This window comes from Narcine bancroftii, chromosome 12 (assembly GCF_036971445.1).
Source record: "Narcine bancroftii isolate sNarBan1 chromosome 12, sNarBan1.hap1, whole genome shotgun sequence".
Classification (NCBI taxonomy): Eukaryota; Metazoa; Chordata; class Chondrichthyes; order Torpediniformes; family Narcinidae; genus Narcine; species Narcine bancroftii.
The window spans coordinates 40,981,940-41,009,009 of record NC_091480.1 but is presented as its reverse complement, the minus strand read 5'-3'; the positions used below and the strand labels follow the sequence as shown (position 1 = coordinate 41,009,009).

General features: G+C 43.1%; 1 protein-coding gene across 3 annotated transcripts in view; it reads left to right on the top strand.

The window, feature by feature from the left end:
• The window catches only part of LOC138747376 (amiloride-sensitive sodium channel subunit gamma-like), a 33,252-nt gene extending 6,388 nt beyond the window's left edge, over positions 1-26,864 (top strand). For 2 of the 3 annotated variants that reach the window (XM_069906527.1, XM_069906525.1), the window contains exons 2-13: positions 704-1,083; positions 2,154-2,460; positions 2,905-3,101; positions 7,253-7,356; positions 9,481-9,644; positions 14,109-14,207; positions 14,300-14,417; positions 17,570-17,648; positions 20,614-20,671; positions 23,659-23,720; positions 24,930-25,005; positions 26,095-26,864. In XM_069906527.1, the coding sequence (XP_069762628.1) occupies positions 704-1,083; positions 2,154-2,460; positions 2,905-3,101; positions 7,253-7,356; positions 9,481-9,644; positions 14,109-14,207; positions 14,300-14,417; positions 17,570-17,648; positions 20,614-20,671; positions 23,659-23,720; positions 24,930-25,005; positions 26,095-26,448 (1,998 nt within the window). In that variant the 3' untranslated portion in view covers positions 26,449-26,864. Of the gene's footprint in view, positions 1-100; positions 196-703; positions 1,084-2,153; positions 2,461-2,904; positions 3,102-7,252; positions 7,357-9,480; positions 9,645-14,108; positions 14,208-14,299; positions 14,418-17,569; positions 17,649-20,613; positions 20,672-23,658; positions 23,721-24,929; positions 25,006-26,094 lie in introns of all 3 variants that reach the window. The other variant, XM_069906528.1, reaches the window with a different exon arrangement.
• The last annotated feature ends 206 nt before the right edge of the window (positions 26,865-27,070 follow it).

The following is a 27,070-nucleotide window of genomic DNA, read 5'->3' as shown; positions in this document are numbered from 1 at the left end:
CCCACCCGATTTTATTCACGATACTTCCACCTTCTCCTGCCCTTTCATATCCGCGTAAACGAGACTAACAACGGGATCTCAATGTTTGTCTTAATTAAAGGCTCCGACCCGGAACGTCGGCCGTTTTGTGTGTTTCACCCACTGATCCTGCCCGACCCACTGAGTTGCTCGAGTGCCTCAGTATTTGTTTTGTCCGTGAGCAATGGCAGGGGCAGTTTCGGCACGGAGCCTCGGGGGGGGGGGGGGGGGGGGGGGAAGAGATGAGACAGGGCAGTAAACTGGACCACAGGACCACATAACGGATGGAAGAAGGGTGGGGGGGGGGAACCACGGGACGGCATAAAGGATGGAGGAAGGGTGGGGGGGAGGACCAGGGGACCATATAAAGGATGGAGGAAGGGTGGGGGGGGGGGGACCAGAGGACCATATAAAGGATGGAGGAAGGGTGGGGGGGGGGACCACGGGACGGCATAAAGGATGGAGGAAGGGTGGGGGGGGGGGGAGGACCAGGGGACCATATAAAGGATGGAGGAAGGGTGGGGGGGGGGGGGAAGGACCAGGGGACCATATAAAGGATGGAGGAAGGGTGGGGGGAACCACCTGATTACATAAAGGATGGAGGGAGGGAGGGTGACCGGGAGGTAAAGGGGTGGGGAGCAGTTGAAGACGAGGTGGAAGTAAATGCTCCTCCTGATTCTGGTAGATTGTGCTCGTGAGAACCTTGAGTTTGGAAGCTCTCCAAGGTTCCTGTTGCAGAGCCGCCATGGAACCGGGGACAAAGCGACTGAAGGAGAAGATCAAGGAGAAGCTGCAAGTGACCGAGCCGCAAGCAGCAAGCGTCTACGAGCTGGCACGGTGGTACTGTTACAATACCAACACACATGGCTGCCGCAGGATTGTGGTGTCGAGGGGCAGGCTGCGCCGGGTCATCTGGCTGATCCTGACCTTTGGGGCTGTGGGGATCATTGTCTGGCAGTGCGCTCTCCTCATCGCCTCCTACTACACTGCATCCGTCACCATCACCGTGCAGTTCCAGGAGATTACCTTCCCCGCCATCACCGTCTGCAATATGAACCCATACAGGTGAGTTCCTCAGCACATCATCCATCTGTTTGACGACAGCCTTCAGGATCCTCCAAAGCCAATGGGTGGCTTTTGAATTCTAGCGACTTGCGTAAAGAAGGCAACTTCATAACAAAATCCCAGAAATGACATTGAGCCATCGCTTTCAGTCCCGTCGACTAACATAACATAGGGCCGTGAAATCACATTGGAGGGTGACAACGGAGCCCTGGGATGTCCCGGGAGCATCAATCTGAATCACGCTCAAGTTTCCAGGGACCTTCTCTGAATTGGAGAAAGTTCCCTTCGTAAGGACTGTCTCAAATCGTCCCCGCCCCTCCCCACTCTTCCCCAACATTCCCCAGCATGTCTGAAAATGCGGGGATTCCTTCCTCGTCAGATCATCGTTGGTTCAACATTCAATGTGACCCACATGAAAAGCAGGTTATGTCTGACAAAGAAGTTAGACATTTCGAAGAGTGCAACCAATCACTGTGGAAATAGAATTGCCTAGAAATTCAGCTGCATGTTCTTGATGTTTTGCCCTATTATAGAAATGGAACCCCCCAACTCCCCAGAAAGAATAGCGAACTCAGGTCTCTGAACCCATTGCGCTCGCATTGTAACAACCGCGGGAACTTGCAAGGACCAGCGGCGAGCTGCCGGACCGAACACGTCCGTGTCGGTGGCGCGGGGGAGCAGGTGGGATGGTTTGTGGGGCGGGGGTTCCCAGGCATGAGAGGGCAAGTGGAGTCGAGATCGGGCATTCACCAGGATCTTGCTGATTGGGTTGTGCGGACGAGGCCTGTGGGGCGGACGGGTCGCTAAAGTTCTCGACACCGGAGGGGGCGTTCTGATTGGCCCATGGATCAAGTTCCCCGTCCTGGCTCGTCGTGTCTGGTCCAAGCTGGAGGCTCCGATGTCCCGACCCAACACATCCTGAAAGATATAATTCTTCCACGACTATAATGCTCCAGGGTCATAATTCCTTCAAACACATGGAATGCTAGTCCAGTGGGGAGGGGGCGCTGATGCAAGGGTCGTCCATTGGGGAAGGCATCATGGTTCCCATTGCTCCTGTCTTTCCCCAGATACAATGCGACAAGACATCTCTTTGAGAGGCTGGACCAGGAGACTCGGATTGCCATTGCAGAGCTTTACCAATCCCCGAATGGTTCTGACTCCAGCCAATTGCGAGCTCGGCGTGACACCACGGGAAGCAAAGAGGGCGATTTGTTCCGCACCATCCCACTGTTGCGGGTAGAGGTGGGCCAGGAGGACACCATCGTGTCTGACCTCATCACCAAGAAGCAACACCGGGGCAATAGGACATCCAACACCCGATCATTCGGGGGCAGCCATTCCCTGAAGCGAGCCAAAATGTTCGGTTTCAAGTTGGTAAGTGACTCAGCCATAGAATCGGTCTGAAACATTACCATTCTCTTCCTGCACTAACTGCAAGAATCAATATTTATTTAGATTCTTCTATATTCATTATATCTTTTTCCTGTCTTGGTATTGGCGGTACTATAATTGATATTGGGGTACACCGTGTAGCTGCAGCAGATAAGAATTTCCATGCATTTGTACTTGTGTACATGAGAATAACCTCATCCGCAGCAGCTCCTGAAGGGTGAGTGGGAGAGGGCAAGAGCCCTTAGAGTCCTAACCAAGTGTCCTGAAACTGGCTTGGCGGTGACTTTCTATGGAGGGCTATGGTCCACATGCAGGTAATGGGGCCAGGCAGAAAAGTTGTTTGGTATGGACTAGATGGGCTGAAGGTCCTGTTTCTGTGCTGTGGTGTTCAATAGTTGTCTCCTGCTTCCATCTCTTCTGTAACAGTGTGAGAAGATACATGATAGTTCCACCTGTGACATCTATACATTCAGCTCGGGTACAACTGCCATTCAGGAATGGTATCGCCTGCACTACCTCAATATCATGGCACAGGTGCCTGAACAAACCAAACTGCAGATGGGTTACTCCGCTGATGACCTCATTCTGTCCTGTTCGTTCAAGGAACAACCCTGCGATTCAAGGTCAATACAAAATGGAATTGCATTTTTAAAAATATTCAGCCATGGTGAACCAAACAATTCGTTTGTCTGCGGGGAATGGTATTTTAAGGGTCTGCAGAATGTCCCTGTGCAGCACTGAGTGGGTCCCTCAATGAAGGAGGGCAATTCAGGGGATGCATTGTAGGAAAGCCACTATTCAAAGGGTAGTTCAGAGCCACGCCATTAGAAGGATCGTTCAGTGAGTGTACCTATGGTTGGGGGGGGGTATGGAAGGGTAGTTCAGTGGGGAGGTACAAATGAAAGGGTAGTTCAAGGATCATTAATGGAAGGCTAGTTCATCAGTTTAGTATTTGAAGGGTATAAAGCACCTTTCGTAGGGGAATTTACTATTTGAAGAGGTGTTCAGGGGTGCAGTATGGAAAGATTAGTTCAGGGTGCACACCATATTGGAGGGGCAGCTCTGAGAGGGATCTGAAGGGTGGAGGGGCAGTTCTGAAGGGGAAGAAGGGAAGTTCCGATGAACCCCAAAACACTATCAAAGGGCAGTTCTGAGTGAACCCCTGAAGGCGCTATCGCTGGGAGGAACAGTTCTGAAGGGGGTACAAACACTATGGGAGGGCAGGACAAGGGTGGCACCAAATCATTTCAAGGATCATTTTGAGATCATTCTTTACTATTGGAGGAGTATTGTCAAGGCAGTTCTGGCTTATCAAAGTGGCGGTGCTGAATAGGTGCTATATGTTTGAGGAGGCAAAGTTGATTGAGTACGACTCTCCTCAAGGTGTGTCAAAGGGAATGGTAGAACCTAAAGTGGTATGGCACTCAGAGCACTCTGCAAGGTTGGATAATTAGCATTGAGGGAGGACATATCTGCATGGGTTGATACTGAGGGGTGTGCACAATAGGAGGGGCAGTGCAGTCAGCTGCACACCAAGAGTATGTATACAGTTGGAGGATGGGTAATGAGAAAACACTGTGTTTTCAGGCTGCCACACTGGGAGAGTGTTTTTACTGTTGAAGTTGTTTTAGGTGTGATAGAGTCGGAGGGGCAAGAGGAGGTGGGGTTGCATTGCTTGTCAGGGAAAATATTACAGCGGTGCCTAGGAAGGATAGATTAGAGGGCACATCTGCGGAGGCTATTTGGGTGGAACTGAGGAGTAGGAAAGGAGAGGTTACACTTGTAGGGGTGTATTATAGACCACCCGGAGGGGACCGAGACCTAGAGGAGCAAATCTGTAGGGAGATAGTAGATATTTGTGATAAGCACAGGGTTGTAATTATGGGAGATTTTAATTTTCCACATATAGATTGGGAAACACATTCTGTGAAAGGACTGGATGGGTTAGAGTTTGTGAAATGTGTGCAAGATAGTTTTTTACAACAATATGTAGAGGTGCCGACCAGAGAAGGAGCAGTGTTAGATCTACTGTTGGCAAATGGGATGGGTCAAGTGCAGTAGGTTAGTGTTGGCGAGCACTTCAGGTCCAGTGATCATAATGCCATCAGCTTCAATGTCATTATGGAAAGAGAGAAATCAGGGCCAAGGATTGAGGTTTTTGATTGGGGAAAAGCTAGATTTGAGGAGATGCGAAAGGACTTGCAGGGTGTGCATTGGGACAATTTGTTTTATGGGCAGGATGTAGTAGAGAGATGGAAGTCTTTTAAAGATCAGATTTTGAGAGTGCAAAAGCTTTATGTTCCTGTTAGGTTAAAAGGAGGGGCAAAAGGTTTGAGAGAGCCGTGGTTTTCAAGGAATATTGGAAACTTGGTTCGAAGAAAAAGGGAGGCGTACATTAGATATAAGAAGCATGGAGTTAAGGAGATGTTTGAAAGATACATTGAATGTAAGAGGAATCTTAAGAGAGGAATTAGGAAAGCTAAAAGAAGGTACGAGAAAACAGGGTGAAAACTAATCCAAAAGAGTTCTACAAATATGTTAATGGTAAGAGGAAAGCTAGAGACAAAATTGGTCCCTTAGAAAATCAGAGCGGAAAACTGTGTGTGGAGCCTAGAGAAATGGGGGAGATATTGAACAGTTTCTTTTCTTCAGTATTCACTAAGGAGAAGGATATTGGGAGATGTGAGATAAAAAAAAGCAAATTGGGTAAATATGGGGAATATAGAGATTACAAAAGGTGTAGTTTTAAGGCTTTTGAAGAATATAAAGGTGGATAAGTCTCCGGGACCAGACGGGATCTTCCCCAGGACATTGAGAGAAGTGAAGGAGGAAATAGCAGAGGCTCTGGCGGTAATTTTCCAAATGTCATTAGATATGGGGATAGTGCCGGAGGATTGGCGCATTGCGCATGTGGTTCCGTTATTTAAAAAGGGTTCAAGGAGGAAGCCTGGCAACTATCGGCCTGTAAGTTTGACGTCTGTGGTAGGTAAATTAATGGAGAAAATTCTTAGAGATAGTACTTATAAACATCTGGATAGACATGGTCTGATCAGGAGCACTCAACATGGATTTGTGGGAGGAAGGTCATGTTTGACCAATCTGATTGAATTTTTTGAAGAGGTGACTAGGAATGTGGATGAGGGTAGCGCAGTGGATGTTGTCTATATGGACTTCAGTAAGGCCTTCGATAAGGTACCACATGGAAGGTTAGTTAGGAAGGTGCAGTCTTTAGGTATAAATTTTAAGATAGTCAAATGGATTGAACATTGGCTGAAAGGGAGAGGCCAGAGAGTGGTAGTGGATAATTGTCTGTCAGGTTGGAGGCCGGTGACCAGTGGTGTGCCTCAAGGATCTGTATTGGGCCCATTGTTGTTCGTTATATACATTAATGATCTAGATGATGGGGTGGTGAATTGGATTAGTAAATATGCAGACGATACTAAGATAGGTGGAATAGTGGATAATGAAGAAGGTTTTCAAGGATTGCAGAGGGATTTGGGCTGCTTAGAAAAGTGGGCTGAAAAATGGCAGATGGAATTTAATGCTGATAAGTGTGAGGTGCTTCATTTTGGTAAGAAAAATCAGAATAGGACATACGTGGTAAATGGGAGAGCATTGAGGAATACAGAAGGGCAGAAAGATTTAGGAGTAACGGTACATCGTTCCCTGAAGATAGAAACTCACGTGAATAGGGTGGTGAAGAAGGCTTTTAGTATGCTGGCCTTTATCAATCATTGCATGGAATATAGGAGTTGGGAGGTGATGTTGAGATTGTATAAGACGTTGGTGCGGCCTCATTTGGAGTTCTGTGTGCAGTTCTGGTCGCCTAATTATAGGAAGGATATAAACAGAGTGGAGAGAGTGCAGAGAAGGTTTACCAGAATGTTACCTGGGTTTAAGCATCTAGAGTATAGGGAGAGATTGGACAGATTAGGTCTTTATTCTTTGGAGCGTAGAAGGTTGAGAGGGGATTTGATAGAAGTGTTTAAGATTTTGAAAGGGATAGACAGAGTGGATGTGGATAGACTATTTCCGTTAAGAGGAGGAAAGATTAAAACAAGAGGACATGAGTTAAGAATTAAGGGGCAGAGGTTTTGAGGTAACATGAGGGGGAACTTCTTTACTCAGAGAGTGGTAGCCGTGTAGAATGAGTTTCCGGGAGAAATAGTGGCGGCGGAGTCAATTGTATTATATAAGAAAAGGTTGGACAGGTATATGGATGAGAAGAAGATGGAGGGTTATGGGCATTGTGCAGGGAGGTGGGACTAGAAAGGGGTGTTTGGTTCGGTGCGGACTAGAAGGGCCTAATGGCCTGTTTCCGTGCTGTAATTGTTATGTTATATGTTATGTTCTCATCGAATGCTTCATTGTGAGAAGCAGAGAGAGAGAGAGAGCAATACTGTTGGATAGAGTTTGTACTAGAGAAAATAGATTCACCTTATTCACCCTGTTAAATTACTATATGTTCTGTGTCCAGGCACTTCAATAAGATTCCTTCTCAAATCTCAATCCTCCTCTCCCATGGGTTATATGCACCCTGCATGGGGAGAAGATTGCAACACCAATGTCCAAAAGGAACCATTTGTGCTTTGTTTCCATTGATGCACCTTTCCTGGCCAATTGTCCCTGCCTCTGGCTCCTCTGACAATCCAGCCCTCCCGAGGTACTGCATCTTTGACAGTCTCGCTTCCTTCTGTGCAGTGACTGAGTTGTGTCTCTCTTCCCACCCCCACCCCTGCCACCCCTTCCACCTCCCCAAATCTTTCCCCTGCAGGAACTTTAGCCTAATGCATCATCCCCTACATGGAAATTGCTTCACATTCAATGGTGGAGAAAGCGGCAGTGCTCTGCAGAACAACATCGGTGGCAGTCAAAACGGTAAAATGAGGGAACATGTTGACTGATAAAGTAAAAATAGCAACAGATGAAACAGTGTGTTCGACATTTTACAAAGGTGTCAGCATAAATGAGTAATGATGGGTTGAAGGAGCTGTTACAATGACTTTGTAATTTTACCTCTAAAACAGTTTATTGTTCCACCTCCTGGTTGAAGTTTAGACTTTGCACGGTTAAATTCTGGTTGGAATTTAACTTTGGATGGGATTTCCAATTTACTCTAAGTCCCATTACATAGCAGTTACAATTGAGTCTGGTTCTATGAATGGGGAATACATCCCTTGCCCCTGCATCCTTGAATGGAGTTTATCCTTTGCTTGGGAGCTCTGGATGGATTTACACTTTTCTGTGCTGTTTGATGTTTTCCCTTCTGGACACCAATGTAGGGTTTTACAAATAAAATGAGGGCAGGAGAAGGATATTGAGGGCTTTGGACCTGCTCGACCATTCAACAAGATGTGGTTGATCATTTACTTCCCTATCCTGTTCCCACCTTTGTCACATATCACTCGATCCCTTTGGCATGAAGTAAAATACTTATCTTTTTCCCGAATTTACTAAATGACTTTAACACTTCACTCCAAGCTTCTTTTGTTCATTGGTCTTAAAATATAATGCAGATCCTTGAAACCTAGAATAAAAACATGGGTATACTCATTAAGTATGGGTATACTAGGGCATAACAGTTAGCTTGGTGGTTAGTGCAACGCTGTTACAACACCAGTAACCAGGGTTCAAATCGGATGTCATCTGCAAGGAGTTTAATGTTATTCCTGTGTCTGCGTGCATTCCTCTCTCTGGGTTCTCTGGTTTCCTCCCACCATTGGGTGTAATTGGGTGGCATGGGCTCATGGGCCAAAAGGGCCTGTTATCGTGCTGGATGTTTAAAGAAAAGTTAGACATCATCTGTGGGAGGAGAAAGGTGTTTCACTAGAATTGAGACACTTCATTTTTAGCAAACACAGAGGCACTTGAAGTAAAGAGAAGAAAATAAATGCCTACAATAGGTATAAATAGAAAATCCAGTCACCTCTGCCTTAACAAGCAGATATTGACACCTGGACCCAGAGCAAAAGCCAAGCTACCTTCAGGGGCCCAGAGCCATGATTGGGCTGCACATTGGATCCCTGACAACACAAACAATCTGCTCTTTCAATATTTTAATGTAGAAGTGGATGGATTCTTGATAAACAAAGAGGTGAAGATTTACTGCAAGTGGCTTAGAATGTAGAATTTAGATTATAATGAGAGTGGCTTCATTCTCCATACCTTTTTGATAAATCTCACACGTTGCTCACCTCCTCCAATGTGTGGTATTTTCCCCCCCCCCCCCCACCCCCCAGTTTAATTTTTCTCATCTTTCGCTCACCAAACATTGTTATTTTTTGCTGGGAACAGTTCCAATTACCCATGCTCCACCACCATGGTCTTGCCACCCAGCCTAGGTTCACAGTTATTGTCCATGCCTTGTTACCTTAACAAAGTGAGACTGAGCTGTCACAAAATTCAACCAACAACTTGATGGGATAGCAACTAAAATGCCTCTTTCAAAAGTCATTTAAGAGGCAGCCATGTTGACAAGGAATGGAAGTCGTTTATAATCCAGGGGCTTGTTTCCCCTAATTTCAGATGTGGGGTGAGGAGAAGAGGGATGTAATAATTTAAACACTAACTGCATCATATGAGGCTATGAACAATCAAGGACCAGGATCATCCATAGTTCAGTAGGTGGGGTTACCCCTTCTGATGAAGGATTCTGGCCCAAAATATTAACAGTTCTCTTTCTCACACTGATACTGCTCAAATGCTGGGTCCCTTCAGCAGATGGTGTTTTGCTCAGTGATCAGAAGGTCAGGGCTTCAAGCCTTACTCTCGCAACTGAAGCCCCATCATTCAGGTTGATATTCCTAGTCTAGTAAAGGGGGTGGGGGGGGCATGTTGTAGGTCATGTCTTCCAGATGAGGCAGAGTAATTTCTAGGACAATGTCAACAGGAGCTTGTTGTGCACAAATTGGCCGCCGTGTCTACTACATAATGCATTTCTTGCCAGTAAAAAGTGCTCTGTGATGACCTGAAAGTTGACTTTTCTATTCTGCTGTTTCACAGGCCTGAAGATGACTCTTCACGTGGACGAGGATGAGTATAATCCATATCTCATCACGTCAACGGGAGCCAAGGTTGTCATTCATGATCAGAATGAACAGCCCTTCATTGAAGATGTGGGGATTGAGATTCAGACAGCAACCCAGACGGCCATGGGCCTTGACTTGGTACTCCTCCCAACAGGAAATATGATTCCACAACTAGGGAAGGGCTATCGAATATCACACAGGAATTGATAATCAAAGTCCAAGATTCCACAGCAAACCTCGCTGTGCTCAAATAGCTCAATTTTGCAGAGTAGCTATAAACATCAGGGAAGGAAAGGAGGGACCATGGAGTCACATGGGCAAGGATTTTTAAGGGAATTAACAAAACCATGATGGCTCAATTTAGACATAGTGTCCATTAAAATTAGGAGAAATGAACAGAAAGGAAGCAAACGGAAACTATAAACAACAGCTCCATTATTAATGGTAATACCACTGCAGTTCAGCGAGTTTAGGCAGGCTTGAGAATGTTTCTTGGGAAAGGTGAGGTGAGGTTATGAGTTAGAGCACGGTTAGCATAATGCTATTACAGCATCAGCGACCTGGGTTCTAATCCCACGCTGCCTGTAAGGAGTTTCTACGTTTTCCCCGTGTCTGCGTGGGTTTTCCCCGGAGGCTCTGGTTTCCTCCCACCATTTAAAATGTATTGGGGGTTGTAGGTCAATTGGGGGTAATTGGGTAGCACAGGCTCGTGGGCCGAAAGGGCCTGTTGCCTTTCTGTATGTCTAAAAAAAAGACAGTTCAGGGTATTTGTGAAAAGAGGGAGATAAGGATAATGTGAGAAGAAGGGAGAATGACAATAGGAGAGTAGGTGAAAATGGCAATAAAAGTGGACTGAAAGGGATGAGGAGGGGACTTAAATAACCCATTAAAAGTTGTATGTATAAATTTACAATTATACATTTGCTTCATGTTTGCTTTGTGGCTCGGTACAGTAAAATGAAATAAATGGGCAAAACTGTCATAGATGTTGATGTGAGGTCCACTGTTTTGAATCTTAAAATATTACAAAAGAGTACATTCTAAATGGTACAATGCTAGAAACAATGAAGTTCCAAAGGGGCCTGAGGGTTAATCACATTTACACCTAAGAGCATAAAGGAATTGAAGTTAGGAAGCAGCTCTACAATATTATATTTGGACTGCACTCGTGGTATTGGTAGCAGTTCTAAGTACCTCATCTTTGTGCTGGGACTGCACATGAATGTTATCTTGAGTTATATTTTGTTATATGGGAACCTGGTTGTAATTTGCATAATTTAAAAGGTTATTTTTCTTTTAAATTTATTTTTATTGAGTTTTATTATACAACAATACATTATAAGTCCATATAAATTAAATATAATATACATTTGGATTGGTATCATATCATTAAAAAGAAAAAAAGAGAAAAAAGGTTGATAATAAAGATTGAATCCCACCCACCAACCAAGGTTGAAATTTGGATTTAAGCAGACTTGAAATCGAGCAATGGTCTCTGGAGATCCACCAAAACACGCCCATTTACTGCATCCCTGCACCTTGATCATTCCAATTATGAAAGAAAGCTATAAATGGACCCCAAGTTTTATTGAAAGAGATCTTAATCTTCCTAACATTTATGTCTAACATTTTTCCAAACTTAGAAAGGACATAATATCCAGTAACCGTCATCTATGGGTGGGTGGAAAGTCCTCTTTCCATTTAAGCAATATTCCTCTTCAATCCAGTAATGTAGAAAATGCTAAGACCGGTTTTTGATTAGACATTAAATATACATTTACATCACTGGAGAAGCTAAACATTGCAATCAATGAACATGGTTCTAGACTGATCACAAAAATGGTTGAAAATGTTATGAAAATAGCTGCCCAATATTCTGCTAAATTGGGACAAAACCAAAATATATGTATCAAAGATGCTTCAAATCTTTTACATTTGTCAGATATTTGTGTGAGTTTAAGTTTAGAAAAATTTACTCTATGCACCACTTTAAATTGAGCCAAACTGTGCCAAGCACATTGAGCTGAGTTATGGATAAAGGACAAAATTGAAATCCAATTTTCTTTTGAAATAGACGTATCAAGATCATTCTCCCATTCAGTTTTGATCCTAATTAAAGAGACTTTTTAAATTCAATATTTTATATTATAAGGTGAATATTATACCTTTATGTACAAATTGTAATTCAAAATGTTCATCTATGAAATTTGGATCCAGAAGGTATGGAATGAAGTTTCAAATGAATAAAATGTCTAATTTGATCATATCTAAAAAAGTGTCTGTTTGGCAGATTAAATTTCATTATCAATAGTTGGAAAGATGCAAGATTTGTGGGATAAAAAGATTGTAAAAGTTTTATTCAACGGGTAAAACTAGCATCAATTTGTACTAATTCTCAACTATCAAAGTTTTTTAAATTACAAGGAGACACGAGACAGGGCTGCCCCCAAGCCCTCGGCTTTTTGATTTAGTGTGTGAGCCGCTAACTGTTGCTATACAAGCAAATGAAGAGGCTTGTTTAGACAACCTATTGAACATAGGTTATCTCTAAATCCAGATGACCATTTACTTTTTGTGTCCACTCCAGAGGGCACAAAAAGATATTGTCTTCCAAAGATATTGTTGCTACTTTAATAAATTTGAGGGATATAAATGTAATCTGCAGAAGAGGGAACTATTACCACTAAAAGGCCCATTTACTCTATTTTAATTATCCTTTAAAATAGTGAAAGATCAATTTAAATATCTAGGTATTATGACAACTAAGAATTTTGAAAACCTCTTTAAAGAAAGCTGTCATTTTATTTAATCAGACTAAAACAATACTCTCTGGATGGCCACCATTTTCTCTAACTATGATAGGCCATATTAATTCAAATAGAATGAATATGTGACCAAAATTTTTATATTTATTTCAATCATTACCAAATTTTATTTCTAAGTCTTTCTTTGACACATTGGAATCTTTTATTATGTCATAGATACGGCAAGGAAAGAAACCAAGAATAAATAAAAGTTATCTTCAAAACACAAGAAATGATGGAGGGCTGTCATTACCTAATTTAAGATTTTATTGTTGGGCAATGAACGTAAGGAATTTGTTATAGTTCTTACAGTTTGATGATAGAGATGACGGCCCCAAATGGATGGAAACAGTATTGAAATCCCTTAAGAATACTTCCTTACGGGCTGTATTGGGCTCACCTTTACCTTTCTCTATTCCAAAACTAACGAAGAATTTAATAATGAGACATGGATTGAAGATTTGGAGTCAATTTAGGAAATTTTTTGGAATTATGGGATTTATATTTACTTGTCCTATTCTACTCAATCATTTATTCCAACCTGCCATTTTAGATGTAAACAATGAAGAATGGAATCGTCTTGGAATTAAAACTTTTAATTGAAGAGGTTCTAAATTAAGTTTTCAGGATATTAAAGGAGAACAGATGTATTATATGACAAGTTGCTATTTCTGCTGGTAGGTGAGACTGGGAGAAAAAAGTTGGAATCAGCTCTATAAATCTCTGGTGAGACCACACTTGGAAAACTGTGTACAGTTCTGGTCACCTCATCACAGGAAGGATGTGGAAGCTATGGAAAGGGTGCAGAGGAGATTTACCAGGATGTTGCCTGGACTGGAGAACATGTTTTATAAGGCAAGATTAGCAGAGCTGGGACTTTTCTCTTTGGAGAGAAGAAGGATGAGAGGTGTACAAGATGAAGAGAGGTGTAGATAAGGTAGACAGCCAGCACTTTTTTTTGCAGTCAGGGAGGAGCAAACACCAGAGGACATCTGTACAAAGTGAATGGAGGAAAGATTAGGGGAGACGTCAGGGGTAAAATTTTGCACAGAGAGTTGTGATTGGATGGAATGCATTGCCGGGGTGGTGGTGGAGGCTGGAACAATAGGAACACTTAAGAGATTCTTGGACAGGCACATGGATGGAAAACAAAATAGAGGGCTCTGGGTGTGAAGTAGGGAAGGTTTAGATTGTTGAGTAGACTTATAGAGGTCAGCACAACATCCTGGGCCAAAGGACCTGTACTGTGCTGTATTGTTCTATGTTTTGCAGTGCAGTTGGGGAACATTTCTAGAGGAACAGAGAATTGTGGAAATTTACAATTCTCTTCCTCAAGTGACAGCTGACTCTAAATCATTTGTTCATTTTAAATCTGAGGCTGATTGATTTTTGTTAATCAAAGGGATATGGGGAAAAGCCAGGTGCGTGGATTATGGATTACTGCTGGTTGGATTAATTGGCAGAACAGCCTCAAAGGGGCCAATAGCCCATTGCCTGTTCCCATGTTCCGAAAGTGGGTAGAGAGGGGTGGGGCGATGTCAGGTAGTTGAGTTTCAAGGAGATGGGAGATGATTCATGAGTGGGATTGAAGTTGGAGGAGGCTAGTTGGATGAGTTTAGATGAGGAAAACGTGGTAAGTTGGATTCAGATCTGTGTCCTGGTTATTGTTAGTTGATGATCTAATTGCTCCAATCTGTACATGAAGAATACAATTTAAATTCCTGCTAATGTGTGTCTTTTCCTGCAGACTTCTGCAGTTGCTTTGCTTTCTAATGAATCCTTTTTATTCTTGTTTTAGACTGTATTGCAGAGACTAAGTAGTCCATACAGTGACTGTACAACAGATGGGCTCAATGTGCCTGTGGCAAACTTCTACAATAAGACCTACTCCTTACAGGTAAGGCTTCTGCCCATATGAAATCATCAATGCAAACTTGAATTGGAATAGGGCGAGCAGACCAACTCAGCTAATTCCATTTATCCACACAGACGTGTCTGCACTCATGCTTTCAGATGGAAATGGTTCGATGGTGTGGATGTGCCCACTATGAGAAGCCACTACCTGCAGAAACAGAGTATTGCAATTACATCAAGTTTCCAGGCTGGAGTGAGTTCACACTTCCTACTGACCAATATCTCTGAACATCTTATACATTCAAAAATATCAGGACAATTCATTGTTGGATAGATAAACACAGTGGGCACTTTATGCACTGCAGGACCCTGCAATGCACAAGAAGTTTCAGCCTCTTACACATGATGTAGCTCCTAATTTGCACATATCTCTGCAAAGGCCCACAAGTCGCAATTAACCAGTAATTCCTTTCTCTCTCCCACTCCCACTCCCATTCTAAACTCTCTATCCTTGCCTACTGCCCTGTTTCCATGAAGTTCAACATAAACTGGTGGACCATCATTGCATATTGCATATTGCAATTAGACAATCGGAGAAGTAGGCCATTTGGCCCATCAAGTCCACTCCACCAATTCTTCATGAGTTATCCATTCTTCCACTCTGGCCCAATCCCCTACCTCCTCTCCATAACCATTGACACCCTGACCATTTAGATACCTATCAATCTCTGCCTTAAATGCACCTGACGACATGACCCCCACACATGCCCATGGTAGCAAATTCCAAAGGTTCACCATTCTCTGGCTAAATCCTCCACATCTCTGTTTTAAATGCGTGGCCTTCAATCCTGATGTTGTTTCCTCTTGATCTAGACCCCACTACCATGGGAAACAACTTTACCACATCTTTCTCCAGGGGTTTCAACATTTGAAATTCTTCTATGAGGCTCCCCCAACCCCCATTCTTCTGAACTCCAAGAGCTGTCAAATGCCCCTCATATGTTAATCACAGACAGTGAGCACTCAGCGGCACAAAGACAGCTTCTTCCCTGCTGCCATCAGATTCCTGAATGAACCAAAGAAACGGCCTCACTTTGACTTTTTGTGCACTATTTTTGTAATCTGTTCATTCCAGGAATTATTCTTGTGAATCTTCACTGAACCCTCTCCAATGCCAGCTCATCCTTCCTTAAATAAAGAGCCCAAACTGCTCACAATACTCCATGTGAGGTATAACCAGTGCCTTATAAAGGCATGTAGACATCACATCCCTGCTCTTGTATTCTATTCCTCTAGATATGAATGCCAACATTGCATTACCTTCTTCACCACTGAATCAACCTGGAGGCTAACTTCAGGGTATCTTGCACAAGGACTCCTCTTTGCAACTCCAAATTGTTATGACACCAGAAACCCTGGCAAATTTCTACAGAGGTGTGGTGGAAAGTGTGCTGACCAGCTGCATCACTGTCTGGTATGGGAACATCAGTAACCCTGAGCATAAAGCCCTCCAAAAGGTAGTGGGCACAGCCCTGGACATTACAGGCAAAACCCTCCCCACTATTGAGTACATCTATAGGGAACACTGTTGGTGGAGAGCAGCAGCAATCATCAAAGACCCACACCACCCAGGACACGCTCTGTTCTTGCTGTTGCCATCAGGAAAGAGGTATAGGTGTCACAAGACTCGCACCACCGAGTACAGGAACAGCTGCTACCCCCTCCACCATCCTGAAGAAATCCAATCAGAGACTCATTTAAGTCAAGTCGTTAAGTTTATTATCATCCATTTGTACAAGTACAACCCGACGAAACAGCGTTCTCCGGTCCTCGGGGCAAAACATGTAGACACACATCCAGACATAACATGCATACAGGCAAACAATACATATGCAGGACAAGTATTTATATATACAAATATATAAATAAATATTATTTTGTACATTTGAGAGTCTCAAATGGTTAGTGTGAGCAGTTTCTTTGGTCGTTCAGCGTTCTCACTGCCTGTGGGAAGAAGCTGTTTCTCAGCCTGGTGGAACTGGCTCTGATTCTCCTGGATCTCTTCCCTGATGGGAGCAACTGAAAGATGCTGTGTGAAGGGTGGAAGGGGTCTTCAATGATTTTGCGCACCCTCTTCAGACAATGATCCCAATAGATCATATCACTTTGGCAGGGGGGGGTGTGGTGAATGAGACACCAGTAATCTTCTCTGCCACACTTATTGTCCTGTGGATTTACCTCTGATCCATTTCTCTGCAGTAACCGTACCACACAGTGATCCAGTCAGCCAGAACACTCTCGATAGGACACTGTAGAAGATTGACATGATGGTGGCCGGTCGCCTTGCCCAGTTCAGTCTTCTCAGGAAATGCAGTCACTGTTGTGCCTTCCTGACAAGTGTCTATGATAGGTAGACACTACATGTGTAGTGGAGGGTCCTCCTTAAGTCCATGATCATCTCCTTTGTCTTGTCCACGTTGAGACTCAGTTTGTTACTCTCGCACCATTTCACAAGATTTTCCACCTCTGTAATGGGCCTCGTCGTCATGGCTGATGGGGCCGACGACTGTTGTGTCATCTGCAAACTTGATGACACTGTTGAAGCTGCATCTGGGGATGCAGTCGTGGGTCAGTAGCGTGAACAGGAACGAGCTGAGCACACCGCCCTGAGCTGCACCATTGTTACTTTCAGGAACAATGTACCTGTATCCCTTGGTCTTTCGTTCTACAACATCAGTCCTGCCCCTTGTTTAACTTCCCAAAATGCTTCACTTGACGCTCATTCAAGTCAAATTGTATCTGCCATTCTTCGGGCCACTTTCCCAGTTAATTTAGATCCTGCTGTAATCTTTCACTGTCCACCAGTAATTTTGGTAAGCCTACTAATCAAGTCACCAACATTCTCATCCAAATCATTAATATGTAGGACAATCGATAGTTCACTCAGAATCGATCCCTTCAGCATCCCACTGGTCACAGGCCTCCAGTCTGAAACACATCACTCTCTTACACCTACCACCAAGCCAATGTTATATCTAATAGGCTAGCTCACCCTGGATTAATCTTCCGGACCAACCTACCATGCAGGACCTTCTCAAAAGTCTAGCGAAAATTCACGTACACAGTGTTTAACCCCCTTACCCTCTTGATTGCCTCTTTAAAAATGTCCGTTAAATTTATGAGAAATTTGGAGAAAGTGAGTAACAATGTTCAATGTAAGGACGAGTTTATCCAAGATCTTCAAAGACGTTTATGAGTGTAAGTATGGAGAAACAAGAGCCGAGGTCGTGAGCAACATCAGGAAGTTCTTTTGCACAGGAAGGATCATTTAAATCTGAAACAAGGAGACTTAATTTTCTTTACTAGGTTATTTGATTTCATGCAAACTGCTTTTGTTTCCTGTAGTTTCCTGCTATTACAAACTGCGCAATCAATTTATTCAAGAACAACTGGTTTGCCAGAAGATTTGTCGACCTGCCTGTCAGTAAGTTCCTGAGACCTGAAAATCCTTTCCACCCTATCAGGATACCTGAAAGAATCAAAAGGATTCCTCATAACTTAGTTATCCTTTTCCCACCATTAGTTACAGAGAGGTGCACGATCCACTATCTTTGGATTATCAGAGACATTGAGCATATATCCATATAACAATTACAGAACGGAAACAGGCCATCTCGGCCCCTCTAGTGCGCACTGATTTAAGTGAACTCCTCTGGTCCCACCTACCTGCTCCTTGTCCATAATCCTCCAATCCCTTCACATCCATGCACTCATCCAGCATTCTCTTAAATGACAAGATTGACCCTGCTACAACTACCTCTTACATCATTCCACTCAAACACCACTCTTCCTCTCATGTTACTTGTCAACTTTTGCCCCCTAACCCTTAACTCATGACTCCTCATTCCAATCTCACCTACCCTCAAGGGGAAGAGGCTATTCACATCTACTCTATCATTTTATATACCTCTATCAAATCCCCCCTCAACCTTCTATGCTCCAATTAATAAAGACCCAGTCTACTCAATCTTTCTTTGTATTCTAGATACTGCAATCCAGGCAACATTCTCTGCACCCTCTCTACCTTGTTGATATCCTTCCTATAATTTGGGGACCAGAACTGCACACAGTATTCCAAATTTGGCCTCACCAATGCCTTGAACAGTCTCAACATCACCTCCCAGCTCCTATATTCTATGCTTTGATTTATAAAGGCCAGCATACCAAAAGCCTTCTTTACCACTCTATCCACATGAGAATCTACTTTCAAAGAACGACTCCAAGATCTCTCTGTTCCTCTGCATTCCTCAATGCCCTCCCCTTCACTGCATACATCCTGTTTTGATAATTCTTCCCAAAATGAAGAACTTCACACTCCATCTCAATATGCTCTAGGTTCAATCACTATAGATCCCTATTCATTCAGTGTGCAAGGATTTCCAGCCTTTCTTGAGCCAGAGAGTAGTCATTGTTTGTCCTTTGAATTATGTCCAGTGGACTCCTACATCAAGGCTGCAGTTAATGTTCAATCTATTTATATTCTTGAAGAGCTGGTGATCCAATGAAATATGAAGCTATGAATCCCAGTTATGAGTTGAAACTTTGTGTCTGAGAGCCAGTCAATTTCAGTCTCCCTAGACCTAATCTCCAGTCAATATCCATCCCTGAGGATATAGTGTACTGTAGTATCATCTTCCCAAACAATAGTGGGTGTTCTAGAACTGAATCTGGCCAGTGCTGGGCATTCTAGAGCAGGGATCTGCAACCTAATAACCAAACAAAAATATGTTTTTCCAAATTTGGCCAAAGCTATTTAGACAATGCAAGAATCCCTAGATAATTGAATAGCAGACAGGAATGTGTTTTTTTTTAAATGGAACAAACCTTTTTTTCCTCTGAGGAGTGCTGGATTTTAAAATGCAAACTAATTCTGAAGTTTATTCATCTGAACTCAGAGCCGGATTTAAGCTAGTGCAGGGCCTGAAGCATATGCTATAAAGGGGTCTGAAATTTTAAAACTGCATAAAAATATTAAAACACATAAACCCGTTCCTGTGTGTGCAGTATTTAACCATGTGAAAATACATCTTATAACAAGTAGTAGTCTATACTTGCGCAAAGTAATTTTTAAAAATGTATTTTCACATGATTAAGTACCGCACACACAGGCACAGATCATCTTGTGAGTGAACCGATTGTTAAAATCCATTCCTATTCAAAGTCTCCATTGGAGACAAGAACATGGAATTGAAAAGACAAAAAAAACATTGTATTTAGAATTCAAAGAATTCTGTCCGCAATTTTCACTGCTTCAAATTTTCAGGATCGCTTCGGCACCTCCCAGAGGCAGGAAGGAGCAATGGCCATCTTAGTTATCCATAAACCCCCACGCAGCTGGAACCACTCTGCCAATGCCAGGGAAACACACAGCAGTTCCAGCTGTGTGGGGGATTATCAGTAATAAAGGTAGCTATTGATACACACTCCCTTTAATTACTGTGATAAAATAATAACCCTGATTAAAAGTTGAAGGCAGTGTAGCACTATAGTAATAGAGCAAGCATTTAGCGCGGGGCCCTTGAAAATGCAGGCCCGTAGCATATGCTACTTTTGCTACTACAGTAATCAGGCCCTGCCTGAACTAAACAGATATTTTTAGTTATGTTTATGTTAGCAGGCAGCACGGTTAGTGTAGCGGTTAGTCCAACACCTTTACAGAACCAGCGACTGGGACTGGGATTTGAATCTGTGAGGAGTTTGTATGTTCTCCCTGTGTCTGCAAGGGTTTTCCCCAGGGGCTGCAGTTTCCTTCCACCTTTCAAAATGTACCGGGGTGTAGGTTCATTGGGCAGCACCGGCTCGTGGGCTGAAAGGGCCTGTAACATTGCTGTAAATATAAATTTAAAAGAACCAGTGCCAAACTTTTCCTGGCTAATCTCACTGCTCAGACACTGACTCCTTGCTCCCCCCTATTGCTGTTTCTCCTCTGCCCCCTGAGTGTCTGGTCATTCTAAAACACTAATTGACACTATCTGGATCTAAATCACCTTTGATCCTATCTCCTCTAAGGCTAGTGGGCCTTATGAGCTTTATATCCAATCAATATCTCATGTACTCATGCTCGTACTTTTAGAACTATTAATGTCAATCCCATTAAATGTATTTTACAGTTAATTCTAGTTTCCCCTAGTATTCTATGCTATAGGAATTCTGTGGTTAGTAAGGGATTACTTAAAGTGGTACATGAGTAGGAAAAAAATGGTTGAGAACCATTTGGGTAGACCTAGTATCCAGAATGACATGTGAAACATTCAGGACAATCATTCCCTTCCAACCAAAATTTAATCAAGTTGGTGGTCTCTGTGCAACAATTGTCTAGTCCAATTTTCCTGTTTTATTCCTCAGTAAATTTGGAGCCTGAGCTGTGGATTTGTGTGCTTTCTCCACAGTTACAAAGAATGGACAATGACTCTCAGTGTTGCAGAGTGGCCCTCGTCGCCATCTGAGGTGAGCAAATCACCCAGGACGTAAAGAAACACAATTCCAGATGTTGGAATATTGAGAAAACAACGAGAAGCTTGGAGTCAGGGAGTCAAACAGAATCCACGGATAGAACTGGGCAGTCAGTGTTTCGGGTGGGATCTTTTACCTCAAAAAAAAGAGTCCTGATTCACATATACACACTCACACTCGTTTACTCATGTTCACAGTCTCTCACACAGACACACGGGTGCATAACGATACACAGACAAGCGCACACATGGATTCACAATGTAACGGACCTGCACTCATTGGCTCTCTCACACACCTCCTTCATTCATTCACACTCCTGTTGTTCATTTACTCGCGTTTGCTCCCGTTCTGCGTGCTTGCCTACGTAAATTTTCACAAGACGCCAGCCATTCACACCCCCTGATTCATCTCTCATTTACTCACCTGTCTCATTGCCTCACACTCCCACTCATTGTCATTCAAGTTCTCTCACACCCGCTTTCAGTCACTAATTCTTGATTACTGTACTCATGTTGCACATTCATTTACACCGTCACTCATTCACCCAGTCACATTCTTCCCTGCCCCCCAAATTGCATTCTCACTCACAAGTCGCATTCTTGATCCCAAGCTTGTATTCACCACTTCAGAATGATTGTCTGCCCTGCCTTCTCTGTCCCTCACACACACACTCCCTCTTGCTCAGTATGGCTCCTGCTTACAGACTTCACACACTATTCTCAATCACTTGCATGCACTTTCTCACTTCCTCACTTATTCACTTCCACAGGCTCCCAGGAATTAATCCAATAAATCTACAAACAATTGACTCGTAGGAAAAATACAGTATTTATCTGTGATGTGCTATCGAGCAGAAAAGCAGACACAAAACATAAAGGCTGTTCAACGGGCTTTATTCCACACAAACCTCCACAGAGCTGGTTGTGAGAGTAGCTGTGCTGGCTCTGAGACTGACCTCGAGGGGCCGGATCTAGCTTATATCCCGGAGAGTGATTGGCAGCCGACCGGGTGGGGCTTGGTCCATTCAGGTCGGCTGATTGAAAGCCGGCCAGGTGTTGCCTTGTCCTCCAGTGCTCTTCCTGCAGGTACACAGGTTGCTCCCTGCAGTCGGCTAGTGGTGTATCACAACAATATCACAGCAACTCCTCACTATCTCCATGCCATGATGGGAAGCAGAGTGCAAGGAATGAACCCTTGGGCTCTGCTGCCCCTTTGTTTTGAGCACTGCACTTTGATTAATGAATTAACTCTCTTAGGACTAGATCCACTGGGACATCTGACAACAATTTTGAGTACTGCTTCAACTGGGTCACCTTCTGCACCTCTGCCTTAATTTATACATTTATAGCAGGGATTCTGTGCTGAACCTATGGACCAGTGCAGATTGTCAAGGTGAAGCTGCAGTAGCTGAGTATCCTGATTGTAATTAGAGGCGCTCTCAGGGATCTGTACTGGGGCCTCAATTGTTGCATCAGTTAAAAGTCAAATTTCCAAGATCAATTTGATTGGGAGACGTGAAAGGTTGTTATGGGTGAAGAGAGTTATAAAAGGGGCACGTAACAAGTGACAGCGTTCAGTGTGGAGAAATAGTCGTAGTTATCCAATACAGAAGCAAAGGCCTTCAGGCCGACTTGTCCAAGCCAGCCAAGTTGTCTACCTGAGCTAGTCCCACTGCTTGTGTTAACAAATATTCCACTAAAGTGTTTCTATTTCTAAATTTGCATTTCAAATATCATAATTGTGTCCTCTTCTACCTCTGAAAGCTCGTTCTAGGTGCCAACCTCTGAGTGAAAATGTTGCCACGCAGATCCTTTACATTTTTTCCTCTCACTTTAAATACATCTCCTCTAGTTTTATTCCAATCTAGTTTTATTTCTTCCCTATCTTGGTTTAAAAAAAAACAGACCTTTTACCTTATCTATGTCTCATGATTTCATAAACCTCTATAAGGTTACCTCTCACTCTTCTAGAGAAAAAAACATCTCAGCCTAGCCAGACTCTCAATTTAAAAAAAATATTTTTGTAACTTTTAAAATAATTTAGACATACAGCAGGGTAACAGGCCATTTCAGGCCATGAGTCCACGCCACCCAATTTACATCCAATTAACCTACACCCCCAGTATATTTAGAATGGTGGGAGGAAACCAGAGCCTCCAGGGAAAACCCACGCAGACACAGGGAGAGCATCCTTACAGACAGCGTGGGATTCGAACCGATCCTGATCGCTGACGCTGTTACAGTGATGTACTAACCGCTACGCCATCTGTGCTGTCCCATCTCCTTATAATCAAGCCCACCAATCCCAATAACATCCTTGTGAATCTTTTCTGGACCCTGCCCATCTTCCTACAGCCAGGCAATCAAAACTGGGCAGAAAACTCCAAGTCTAGTCTCACCAACATCTTGTACATCTCCCAACTCAATGTCCTGACTGACAAAAGCACTGTGAAGTTATCTTTTTGTAATCCAAGAATTAAAATATGGGAATATATCCTAATGATTAGACTTTATGATCAGAGAGATTGAATATCCAGATGTGAAAATCAGTAAAAGGGAGTGCATAAACGCATGGATTTGTGCGTGCACACATGCACCACACTCGCATAGTCATCTTAGTAAGTCAATGAGTGAGCAAAATAAATTCACTCGTTGAATGTTCAATTGAATTAAGTTGATTACAGAGGACAGAACAAGGAAGGAAGCAACCAATCAATGGGTAGACCATAAGATATAGGAGCAGAAGTAGGCCATTCAGTCCATCAAGTCACTCCGCCATTCCAACATGAGCTGATCCATTCTTCCACTCAGCCCCATTCTCCTGCCTTCTCCCTATAACCTTTGATACCCTATTGATTATTCAGATGCCTACCAATCTCTATCTTAAATACACCCAATGACTTGGCCTATGGTAGCAAATTCCAGAGGTTCAACACTGTCTGGCTAAAGAAGTGGTCTCACATCAATATTCTTCATTAATAGGAGTGGATCCTTCACATTCTGAACTGGGAAAGGGGACTCAAAGGAAACAAAACACTAAGAAAGTAAGTCCTAATTTATTGGCCTGCTAAATTTCCTATCGATGTGTTTCAATAAGGTGAGACCCAACTAAGGAGTGGCACGGTTAGCGTAGCATTAGCATAGCGCTGTTTGTAAGGAGTCTGTACTTTCTCCCCATGTCTGTGTGGGTTTCCTCTGGGTGCTCCAGTTTCCTCCCACCATTCAAAATGTACTGGGATTGTACGTCAGTTGATGCAATTGGGCTTTTTTGGAAAAGGTGAAGGCAGACAATGATGGTGAAATTGACCACCTTCTTTGGTGCCCCAGAACAGCCTTTGAAAAGAGTCTCAAAAGATCAAGTTGTCAAATCTGTTCCACTCTCCTATCTATGTCAGGTATAAGGAATATCTACAAGGCAATGGAGAGATCCCACCAGCTATTTTCCCCAAATCCTCCAATTACAGTCAGGAGAAATGGATGACGACCACCATCCTCTCCCAGATTGACTCCAATTGCCCTCAGCTTAGTCTGACTGTGGGTGAATCAATTACTTGTCTAATATGAGACTGTTGAGACAGGAAGTCCACCCAGAATACCATAATGGTAAGAGATTATCAAGAGGTGATGGAAATATTTCATTGATGTTCTCAAAATGTCTTTGGATAAAGTGTAAAAATCTCACAGAACTGCTGAAATCCTTGACCCCTGATGCCTCAAAAGGGGTACGTCACCTCAACCTGTCACCTCTAGCGGTCCCACCAGCACCTCAGAACCTATAGAACTGAATTGGCAGCAAATAATTCTCAGCACCAAGAACCTCGTAAGAAGAAGTTCCCCACACGAGTCTAGATACTAAGTGTGCATGAGGGGATCAGTTCTCACACACCAATTCAGCAGAACTCTTGGTACCTCAGAGATTAGGGCACAAGACAAAAGGTAAGAGACAGAAATGGTTCAGAAGAGGTTTGTTCCACTTGCATTGACTGTGATCCATTGGGGACCTGTGTAATGTATTGGATTGAGAATGATTTTTCTGTGTTGCAACTATTATGCCATTTTCATAACTACTTAATTGTCCACTAAAATGTTTTATTACATCCTGAAGATATAAAAACCAATGTGGGCTCTTTATTGGAGTCCATGCAATGGGAATACATGAAGGTCTTTAGCCTATTAAATGTATGTTTAGTAGTCACGTTTATAATGCAGTGCACAGACTACATTGGATTCATAGCCTCATTTCCATTCAACAGGAACGATTTAGCCAATTTGTCCATCTTCTACAGAAGTCTCAATCTACGGAACATAACGGAGACAGCTGAAAATAACGTAAGTTGTGGGATTATGGTTCTCCCCTCTTGGCCAAAGTTGTGAGCGAACAGGAGAGTGTAAGGATTACTCCCTGCTCTGCCTTGAGGCACGTCCCAGTTGGGAAGAATAAATTATGACTCGTTCCTCTGCTTAATTATTCATCATTTGGGTGGGGCCAAACAACTAGACCGTGCCATTTTGAGATACATGTTTGATGTGTCTCCCTGGTCAGCAAGCTCATTAATGATTGACTCATATGTTCAGTCCCCTGTAGAGGTTCTCACTGTGTTTTATCTGTTCACTTGTAGAAAAATGGCCATTCAAAAAGCCCCTGATATTTGGAGTAAGGTAACACAATCCGATAAAAATAAAACTTTTTTAGTGAGTCACATTGGAATCAGGCCAGGATGTCATAGGGTTATAGAGTAAGACAGCGTGAAGCAGGCTCAACTCATCCAAACTGGCATTCATAGCTCATCCCATTTGCTGACTCAGTCCATATCCCTTCCAATCCATAAATCTGTCCATTGGACTTTGCCCTTGTACCTGCTTCTACGGCTTCCTTTGGCCATTCATTCCAGATCCAGACCACTTGTGGAATAAAAAATTTGCCTCTTGTATCTCTTCCCTCTCATCTTAAACCTTCAGTTTTAACCTGGAAAAAAAGATCATGACCATTCACTTTATCCATGTACCTCATGATTTTATAAATCCTCATAAACCTCTCAGGGAATAAAGCCCCAGCCTATCCAAAATGTTCCTATAACTCAAGCCCACCAGCACTGGCAATGTCCTGGTGAATCTCCTCTGCACCCCTTCCAACTTACTGATGTCCTTCCTAAAGCTGGGTGACCAGAACTACACACAGTACCTCAAGTGTGCTCTCACTAAATGCTTTGTGCAGCTGTACAAGGACCCAAATTTTGTGCTCACCTTAAGAAGGCAAGCGTACCAGATGTTTTCTTCACCCCCTTTCCACCTGAGCCGCTGCTTTCAGTAAACACCCCAAGGTCAATGCAGCTACACCCATTTGTACTTCTCAGTGACTTGCAGAGATCATGTGCAGAGATCCAGGATGTGCTGATGCCTCCACCTGTCTTATTCTAGATTGTCACCTTACTTTCTAACTTTGGAGGGCAACTTGGACTCTGGATGAGCTGCTCTGTTGTTTGCATCATTGAGATCATAGAGGTCTTCTTTATCGACCTGTTCCTGATCAGTGCACGGAAAGGGATTCAGATGGTACGTAAGTGCTGGCAAAGGTTAACAGAAGAGGAGGAGCCATCAATGGGCAACAATGAAGATCATGGATCTCCAGTCTTCATCAATGATGAAGACCCCCCAACCTTCAATGCTGCCCTCCAGCTGCCTCGTGCTCATGCCCCAGACATGCTACCTCCCACCTACGAAACGCTGCAGATGCATGATGATTTTCTCCTCAGACACACCTGCCGCCATTGAGTCTCTGAGGATGTTAATAGTCTGGCAGGGTGGGATATCTCGGAGAAAAGTGAATTAAAGCAGGAGGAACAAACACATTCGCTGTCAGCAAGTTTAAATAACCCAGTGAGTGACAGCAAATACCAAAAACTACACTGTCTTCCCATCATTGTAATTTTATCAGTAACTTACGCTATTTCACATCTTTGACAAATGCATTAAAATATACACTGCCTAAGCAGAGCTGGTTCAATCAGAACAAAACAATTTCTTCCCTGTTTGACTCCAACTTGTAAAATTAAAGTCAAAGATTTTGCATATCCTGACTTATGATGAAGGATTCTAATTTACCACAATGAGACAGACAATAACTGGTGTCTTCATTCCCATATTCTAAAAATAAACCTATGATTTTAGATGATATATGGTTTACTCCTGTGTGAAAGTGTGCAAGCTCTATGTGTTTCAATGTTACCTTTACATGTTTAGTACACAGTAGATAAACAGCAGAGATTTACCTCAGATTGGCATTGTACACCTCCCAGGTTGGCTGTTCAAAATATAGAAGGGTCTTTGTATGGCACCCACGAGAGCAAGACATTTATGCAGCTCATTAAAGTTAACTTTTTACTTGCTGCAGTTT